This window comes from Nicrophorus vespilloides, unplaced genomic scaffold, assembly GCF_001412225.1.
Source record: "Nicrophorus vespilloides isolate i.1.1-1 unplaced genomic scaffold, Nicve_v1.0, whole genome shotgun sequence".
Classification (NCBI taxonomy): domain Eukaryota; kingdom Metazoa; phylum Arthropoda; class Insecta; order Coleoptera; family Silphidae; genus Nicrophorus; species Nicrophorus vespilloides.
In genome coordinates, this window is record NW_017096140.1 from 76,876 (window position 1) to 85,977 (window position 9,102).

The 9,102-nt window shown below is 35.7% G+C and overlaps 4 protein-coding genes across 4 annotated transcripts; 1 reads left to right on the forward strand and 3 right to left on the reverse strand.

Moving 5' to 3' along the window:
* The first annotated feature begins 45 nt into the window (after positions 1–45).
* On the forward strand, positions 46–3,246 carry LOC108569769 (RING finger protein PFF0165c). Its single transcript, XM_017931449.1, has 6 exons — positions 46–1,158; positions 1,219–1,591; positions 1,653–2,419; positions 2,480–2,705; positions 2,762–2,957; positions 3,012–3,246. Exons 1-6 carry the CDS (start codon positions 150–152, stop codon positions 3,147–3,149), a joined length of 2,709 nt encoding a protein of 902 aa, XP_017786938.1. The 5' UTR covers positions 46–149; the 3' UTR covers positions 3,150–3,246.
* On the reverse strand, positions 3,224–4,334 carry LOC108569772 (39S ribosomal protein L44, mitochondrial). The gene is made up of 4 exons (XM_017931452.1): positions 4,196–4,334; positions 3,905–4,144; positions 3,661–3,851; positions 3,224–3,604 (listed from the first exon to the last, which is right to left on the reverse strand). The coding sequence occupies exons 1-4, from the start codon at positions 4,269–4,271 to the stop codon at positions 3,239–3,241; spliced, it is 873 nt and encodes a 290-aa protein (XP_017786941.1). The 5' UTR covers positions 4,272–4,334; the 3' UTR covers positions 3,224–3,238.
* Positions 4,335–4,746: 412 nt separating this feature from the next.
* On the reverse strand, positions 4,747–6,788 carry LOC108569771 (tubulin alpha-8 chain-like). Its single transcript, XM_017931451.1, has 6 exons — positions 6,689–6,788; positions 6,297–6,525; positions 5,730–6,231; positions 5,492–5,666; positions 5,229–5,435; positions 4,747–5,165 (listed from the first exon to the last, which is right to left on the reverse strand). Exons 1-6 carry the CDS (start codon positions 6,689–6,691, stop codon positions 4,917–4,919), a joined length of 1,365 nt encoding a protein of 454 aa, XP_017786940.1. The 5' UTR covers positions 6,692–6,788; the 3' UTR covers positions 4,747–4,916.
* Positions 6,789–7,712: 924 nt separating this feature from the next.
* On the reverse strand, positions 7,713–8,642 carry LOC108569767 (protein FAM89B-like). The gene is made up of 2 exons (XM_017931447.1): positions 8,625–8,642; positions 7,713–8,555 (listed from the first exon to the last, which is right to left on the reverse strand). The coding sequence occupies exons 1-2, from the start codon at positions 8,640–8,642 to the stop codon at positions 8,244–8,246; spliced, it is 330 nt and encodes a 109-aa protein (XP_017786936.1). The 3' UTR covers positions 7,713–8,243.
* Between the last annotated feature and the right edge of the window lie 460 nt (positions 8,643–9,102).

Sequence of the window (9,102 nt, forward strand, 5' to 3'; positions counted from 1 at the left end):
GAAATTTCATATATCTTCAATGGTACCAACAACAGCTAATTTCAGTTATGTTTTAAATATTGTCTCTAAGTGGTCCCCCTGGTGTTAACTGTTGTTTGTCACAAAAATTTGAATTTTGTTTTTATGTTGCAATAAAAAGGAAATATAAGATGTCGATGACTCCCACGACACTTTTAGCAAAATTAGATGAACTCAAGAGATGGCAACAGACCCAGCAGGAGAGGCTTCTGAAGCAACACCATCATAGACTCGATGAAGTGAGTAGGCAAGGTTCTTCTTATTCTGAAAATGATACAATCAAAGGTCTCTCTGCTTTTGATTCCTTTGATAAAAATGAATCCAAAGAGGTGGTCAATGTTAGTATACATGCAAAGCCCAAGAGACCCTACCTCAAGAGAGGTTCTGGTTTGAGTAAATTTGGTATGAAACCAGGGGATCAGCAGAAGCCGTTCAATAAAATGAAACCAGGAAAAACTATTTTTCACAAAAGACTGGAAATGCAAAGGAAAATGGAAAAAAGTAGGAATGAGGAACATGTGGAACAAGTAATAACACCTCTGAAAGTACCAGAATTTAAAATACTCCCCAAAGCTAAATGGTCTACTGTGGAGGAGTACTCAAGAGAAAATCCATTGCCTGTAATTGTGCATGAAGAACCTTCCCAATTACAAGAAGAAGAGAGTGAAATTCTGGATACTCCAGATAAAAGCATGTTGATTACTATTAAGAAGCTTGCAGCTGAAAGGTTTGGTCAATGTGGAGAACCCAATGTTGTCAATGAAGACTTGCTAAAATATTTAGAAGGTTTAGTTGTAAACAATGATGATATTCTAAATGGGTCAGGTGTGTCAGCATATGAGAAGAAACTTGAAAAGGAATTGCACATTTTTGAGGAACTCGAGCAGAAAGTACAGAACAGCAGTTTCTGTTCAACAAATTCCAGTGTATTGCAGTTACTGTCAAGCACACCAAATAAAATTGAACCTTATTTAGAGAAAAAGACTGTGCACTTTAGTATTACCGAACCCGTGAGACAATGCAACGTTAAGAAATCCTTGGATTTTCAAGAAACCGTTTTATCTGAAAACAGTTCCATAACATCAGAAGATTTGGAAAATAGAACAATGCAAGCCGATGACACTAGATGCGACGCTTATGGTATAATTTCATAAAAATTTAAATAATATTTAATCAATAAATGTGTCTTATGTGTTTTAGAAAATAAAGAAGAGGAATACACATCTGATACAACAAGCTGTTGTTCACTTCCCTCTTCATCCGGATCTCAACGAATTATTACGAAGCAGAACGCTTGTGTCATGACAGATTTTCCAGATCCGCAGGACAGAAAACTGCAAGATGAAGCATTAATAAAAGCAAAAGTGGCAGAATTAGAGCTGGAAATTGCAACTTTTAGAACTGAAAATAAAAAATTAATTATGCAAAGAAACGATTTTGAAGCGGAGAAGAAGGAGTTTCAGAAAGCAAAGAAGGTTTTAGAGATAGAATTACAAGAGGAGAGGATCAAATTAGAAATAGAGTTTGAGGAGGAGAAGAAGAAATTGACAAAGGAAAAGATGGTTTTTGAAAAGTCTGTTTCCAGTTTTTCTATATTATTTGTCTTGTTACTTATATGATCTGTTATATTGTAGATATGTTAAAGATTTACAAAACAAGCCGAATCGAAAGGAACGCGAGGAGATTTCCAATCTAAAGATTGAATTGGCCAATACAAAGGAGACTTTGAAGTTGAAGGAAACTCGAAATGGAACGACGCAGGCCAGGCTTCGGACGCAAATCAAATCTCTGGAAAAGGATAATGGGAATCTGAAGGATGAAGTGGAGAAGTTACAGAAGCAGAATGCCAAATTGGTAGCTGCCCAGAAAGTTGCGCGAAAACCTTCGGAGACGAAGATGTTACACGAAATCAATAAGAACCTAACAAAATTATCGCAGGATGTTAAAGTCAACAAATCGATACACAAAATGGAGAAGAGCATAGAAAAGAACGCAGATATGGATAATAGTCTGATCATTTTAGCAGATAGCAGGAAGAGTCGAAGTAAGAGGAAAAGTGGAAACTACGAAAGCGAGTACCAGAGTAGCTTCAACAGAAGTAGCGACAGTTTGAAAGAAAATCGAAAGTCATTGGAGCGTAAGAAATCCAGTGATGAGGAGAGCGAAGAAGAAGCAGTATTCTGTAGAACGGCAAAAAGCAATAACGACATCGAATGTAATCTACGCTTATCAAATCATAAAGGTACAGAAGAAACTAATAGCTTTGAAAAGGTTTCGAATACAACAAATTTCGATATAACCAGTTTTGGAAATTTGACGGAAATCGTCAATAAATACGATAGGGTTTTCGGAAGCGATAGTTGCAAAACAAGGAATAGCAGCTTAAATGATACCCAAGTTGGTAAGCATACAATGTGACATGTTTAGGTTTTCCTGTTAATGAACTAAACGTTATTTCCAGCTGGAAAACTTGAAACTATTTTGGAAGACGGTTCTAAAGAAACGAAGTATCCCAATGGAAATGTAAAGATAACATCTGCTGACGGTAATCTCATTCGTTTAAAATATTTCAATAACGATATAAAGGAGACGAACTTGTTGGATGGATCTATCAAGTATTTCTATGCAGAGAATGGTGTATGGCAAACGACTTTGGTTAATGGGAACGAAATCTTTGAATATTCCAGGTGAGTGATTAAAGTTCGTAGCAATGAAATTGGTTAAATCTATGCATTGTTTACAGTGGACAAATCGAAAAGCATTTCAGCGATGGCTCTTCGGAAATATCTTTTCCCGATGGTTCAATAAAGCATACAAAAAGTGATGGCACCGAAAATGTCGTGTATCCAGATGGATCGGTGGTTACTGTGAACGCGAATAAAGAAAAAGTGTTGCTTTTACCAAACGGGCAAAAGGAAATACACACGAAAGAACATAAGGTAAATTACATTATCTTTCACAACTATTATCCATTACAAGTTTTGTAATTGCAGCGAAGAGAATATCCTGATGGTACTGTAAAGATTTTGTACCCGGATGGATTGCAAGAAACGAGGTACTCGAACGGTAGGATTAGGATGAAAGATAAAGATGGTAATCTGTTGATGGATTCGCATTGCAATGATGCGTGATAGCTTTAAAATAGTTCTTTAAGCAGAAGCAACTCTATAATATTATTTTGTATAATTTTTAATCTATTTATTTAAATAAAAAAAAATAACTATTTGATATTGTATATCTTCTGAATTACGTTTAGCGCCGCCATGTCCTTGGCAACGTCGACGGACTCACCCCAACCTAATCCTAGCAATTGTTTATTAGAGTAAATGCCTACTTGGTAATTGGCGAGGATGGTCTTGGCAGCTGACTGGTTGCACAACCTAGGCTCGATGTCAGATTTGATGCCTTTCAGGTACTTGTAGGGTTGTTCCGGTTCCCAAATATCGAAGACTTCTTTACCATTCAGTTGCGCCAAAACGAAATCTTTAACGAATTTCTCGCAATTCTCCAAGCTACTCGATTCTTCTAACGCAGCGACAACAGCTTTAAACGTGTTAGCGATGGTTGCAGTTTCAGGTGGGTATTCCTAATGAAATTCAAATTTCGTAATCTACATTTAATGAGGTACAGGTAAACCCTTACTGGTGTGAGAATGATGTCTTTCAAACCAATGTGAACTCCAACATGGCTCAGCATGTTGTCATCTGTTAGATAATTGTGTATCGCCTGGACAATAACATCTGGATATTTCTTTGACAATTCTAATTGGATGTATTTAGAAATAATGTCTTCACCTTTCTTTATTAAATCAGTATTTCCATCTGATTGAACAGCTACAAACAAAAATAGATAATAACCCTGGAAAAGTAATAATAACAATAAATACCATTTCCTTGCAATTCTTGTAAATTAACATAGGATTTGTGCATCAAGGCTTTCCTGAGCAGATCCTGATTGAACTCTTCACCCAACCTTTTGCCAAATGCAAACACTTCAGCATCATAATTCCATTCTAGGAAGCTGGATCTTGGTGTTGGTTTAACTTCTCCAGTATCACCAATCTTCTTTGTCCTAATATTTAACTCCTTTAGAGTTGGAGCAACCCATCTTTTGTAACTCCTTACATCTAAATATTCTCTTTTAAATGAAGGATAATTTATCAGACATGTTTATTTACCTGTTCTGTTTGTGAACGTCGTGCCATGAATTGATATTCTACGTAATAAGTTAAGTCCTTGTCTCTGCAATGCCATTATTTCTAAAAAAAAATTGATGAAAATTATTTAATTTTACATAAATATAAGGTTATGTTTCAATTATTTTGTAAAGGTTAGAAAATATGGTATTATTAAGTTGCATATATAATTTTCAATATATGCAACTTTATATACAATAAAACTATAAAGATTTTCAAATATAACTATTTTTGTTGATATACATACATTTATCATAACTCATTTGCTTTATATGTATTAGATACATTATTTTTGTGCTAAAAATAAGAGGACAATTATTAAATATGTTCTTTTTAGATTTGTTTCATATACAATCAAAGAAAAATGTATTAGTATAAAATGATTATAGAAATTAAAATTCGAAGTTTATGTAATCAAAAGTTGAGAAAAGTTGAAGTAGTTACAAATGTTATTATTATAAAATATAGTTAAACGGAAATTTTATTTAATTGAATGAAAGGAGAAGAAAGGAGTTATGAAAACACATTAGATTAAATTTTCTTAATTGCAAGCGCTTTATTATTTTTTATTGTGTGGCTGCAAGTGGGGAAAAATTAAAATAATAATGATAATAATAACGAAACAATGCTAAAATAGTGGAAATGAAAAAAATGGTATGCACAAAACAAATACAGAATTAAAACACACCTCCCATCCCGAAATTTAGTATTCGTTTTCCATGTATGAACCCTCTTCGTCGCCACCGGAATCGGTGCCGACTTCCTCGTAGTCCTTCTCCAACGCCGCCAAATCTTCGCGAGCCTCGGAAAATTCGCCCTCCTCCATGCCCTCACCGACGTACCAATGGACGAAAGCCCTTTTCGAGTACATCAAATCGAACTTGTGGTTGAGCCTCGCCCATGCGTCGGCTATGGCCGTGGTATTGGACAGCATGCAGACGGCTCTTTGAACCTGCAGATAAATTACAAATTTCAACTCTTGCATTTGCAATTTGTGAGTTGGTATTTTTTTTACTTTAGACAAATCTCCTCCTGGTACCACGGTCGGTGGTTGGTAGTTGATTCCAACTTTGAAACCAGTGGGACACCAGTCCACGAATTGAATGTTTTTTCGGGTTTTGATGGTAGCAATTGCAGCATTAACGTCTTTAGGAACGACGTCTCCTCTGTAGAGCATGCAGCACGCCATGTACTTGCCACGACGTGGATCGCATTTAACCATCTGAAGTAATTAAAATTGTAGCAAATGGTTTTTGTATTGAATTGATAATCAATCACCTGGTTGTTTGGTTCAAAGCATGCGTTTGTTATCTCGGCTACGGAGATTTGCTCGTGGTAGGCTTTGGCTGCTGATACGATTGGCGCATAAGTTACCAGAGGAAAGTGAATTCGTGGATAGGGCACCAAATTGGTTTGGAATTCGGTCAGATCTACGTTCATTGCTCCATCGAATCTGCGGGAAATGTTGCGTTTGGTTTAACCTTTTTTTTGTTGTTGTTGAAGGATTTTGCATTACCTGAGAGAAGCTGTTGTTGAAGATACGATTTGTCCGATGAGCCTGTTTAAATTGGTGTAACCCGGTCTGGGTATATCTAGATTCTTCTTGCAGATATCGTAGATGGCTTCGTTATCTACCATGAAAGCGCAATCGGAGTGCTCGAGGGTAGTGTGGGTGGTGAGAATAGAGTTGTACGGCTCGACGACGGCTGTGGAGACCTGAGGGGCAGGATAGACGGCGAACTCCAGTTTGCTCTTTTTACCATAATCTACAGAGAGACTTTCCATCAAAAGCGATGTGAATCCCGAGCCGGTTCCTCCACCGAACGAGTGGAAGATCAGGAATCCCTGTAGCCCGTGGCACTGATCAGACAATTTGCGGATCCTATCGCACACCTGATCAATGAGCTCTTTGCCAATGGTGTAATGACCGCGAGCGTAATTATTAGCGGCATCCTCTTTGCCCGTTATCAGTTGCTCCGGATGATATAGTTCACGGTAAGCGCCCAACCTTACGGAATCTGCATAACAGCATCAGCGATAATTGAAAAAATAAAAGATTTGAATCATCGTTTGTTGCTCGTACCTACGACCGTCGGCTCCAGATCTACGAAAACGGATCTGGGCACGTGCTTTCCTGAGCCGGTGGACGAGAAGAATGTGCTGAAGCTGTCATCCTCACCCTTTTTGTTTTTCAGATACTCTTCATTGAAATAGCCATCCTTCATCAGGCCATGCTCCAAGCAGTACAACTCCCAGCATGCGTTTCCAATTTGGACACCGGCTTGTCCGACATGAATCGAAATTACCTCACGCTACAAATTCAAAAACTACAAATCTATAATATCTATAAGATTTGCAATAAAAATTTCGAAAAAAAAAATAAGATTTTTAATATTTTCTTCTACTACTTTTCAACGTAAATCATAAATAATTGTAGATACTCGTAATCGATTATCAGTATTAATTGTATCTTACCATTTAAACGGAGATGTCGTTGATGGATTTTGATTTAATTTAACGCACGCTTCAATGCGCGTACAGATAACTTCGGCTTGCCTGCACAAAAGAACCATTCGAAGCGATGAAACTATCTTCGTGCATCTTATTTTTTGTTCCTTCAAAAATCAGAAAGGAGGAAAGGTTAAAGATATTTTTTTTCCATTCCCGGACGTCTCCATGAATTTGCAAATGATAACAACTGGGCTGTGAAACATCCAAACTTTCTTTCGCGAATCATTATTTCAGTTAGCTTTCGTCGATTAATTTCACGATGCATGAAATGCAATTAAATAGAAACATCGAATTACGATTTATTTATGTACATTCCTTAGGTGCAACTAAATAACATACAAACATATTTGAAGTTCGAAAGCTTATAAAATTTAATCATCATTACATAGGTGATTTATATCAATTAACACCTACAGAGTTTATATAATCAATACGATTTCATTAATACTATTAAAATAGAATTCAACTTTAGGAGATTCTTACTATTATCAATGACTTTATATAAATAAACATATAAAGAAATCAATTGTAATTTAAATTAACAAATATATATTTTGGTGTGATTTATATTAAGATATAAAATAACAAAACATTACTAAGTATCAATTCATATTTTCTATTTAATTTTTTTTTAATAGTTTCATTAATAATACTTTACTAAAACAAATCGCTACTTAACAGATGCCAATTTACGCGATATTTGTCAAGTAACTTGTGATAACTTGCATTATTTCATATAAAACAAATACTCGACTTGATTAATATGCAGAATGTTATAATGTAAAAGTTTATTTAAAGGTTTAGTTATATTTGTTTATTTATACAGAAATGTAATGGGAAATATGGGTGTGGGATTAAGAAAATGTGTAGAACGATAAGGTTAGAATAAACTGTATTTCTCTATTTATATACAACAAATAAATATTTAGTAGTTAATTTTATTATTTATACAAAAGACGCAAAATAACAATTCACAAATTTTGTTTGCTGTTGCATTTCTTTTTTTTTTCATTTCATATAAGATATTTCATTAATCAATCAGTCGACAATAATCACTTTCACGTTGAAAGTTATTTGACTAAATTTCCTCCTAAAACAGACACAGGTAAGTAATATGTTCATTAATATAGTACAAATTATTATAGCGTGATTAGAGACAGAAGATCGAGTAAATACTATTTTGTACCCTATTAACAGTAGTTATAAACGTAGATAATATTTAAATATATCACAAAAAAAAAACAATAAAAAAACGAGAGAAATAAAGAGAACTTTCTGCTAAAGGAAAAGGATTGAAAATAGATTCACTCACTTTTTTTTATGAGACATTAATAATATTAATCTAAATTTAAAATTCACATCACACATCCTTCCTCCCACGCACAAACACACACACACTAAACAACGCGACATCGTCCGTTTTACTTTATAACATTGGAATGATGGTTTGCCTACTAATCGCCATCCAGGTCACCTACAAAGAAAGATTTTGGAATAGGTAAATGGGAACTGTATAACTCTAGACGCTAGAGCCGGTGCCCGAAGAGCTGTTGCTCGGTCTTCTACGATCTGGAGGTGGAGGAGGCGCTGGCCTGAAGAGCATCGGCGAAGGAGCGTAGAACTCATCCGCTTCGCCTTCGTCGGAGGAAGGCGTGGGCGAGGGCGACGGCGGTGAAAGGATGCTCCTCTCGTCCTGCTCCTGCAGAATCACCCTGAAATCCTGGATGGACTCGTTCAGAGACCACAGTTGGGATAGCAGCGATAGGTCCAGCTGCCTGAGGCTGTACTGTAAACGAGAGAAACAAAAAAAAACGAAAATAAGTTTAAGATTCTTTCAACCACTCTTATACATCCTCTCTCGACATCATCAGCGGCTAATTGAAACGTGCATTTCTGTTACAACAGGTTGAAATGTCATTCGCATTATTTACTTTCACTATTCTCGCGCGCCGTTGCTGCACTCACCGTTCCCTATTTTAAATAGCAAAAACGCCAGGCGTTTCGCAATTATCCACGGCGAGCGCAACATTACGAATTCGAATTTGCATGCCTCTCTACATATCTACTCCACTTGTTTCCATTTCACATACAATTTTTTTTTTGTAACTCGATTCAAACGTTTCCTTCTTCATCTTCAACGTCAATCCGTGTGTGGGCAGAATACTTTCTGATTTTTTTTTAAAATTAAATGTAAGCAATAAAAAATCAGTTTTCCATAATCAAGGAAAATCGTTCTAATTAATACATAAATGTCGTCATCAAATTCCTACTCACAAACTACTACTTGTAGAAAATATAAGAATATTTAATATATTGTATTTATAAATGTTGAACTTTTCTGACTCCAAAATCAAAATAGAATTAGATAGAATTTATCT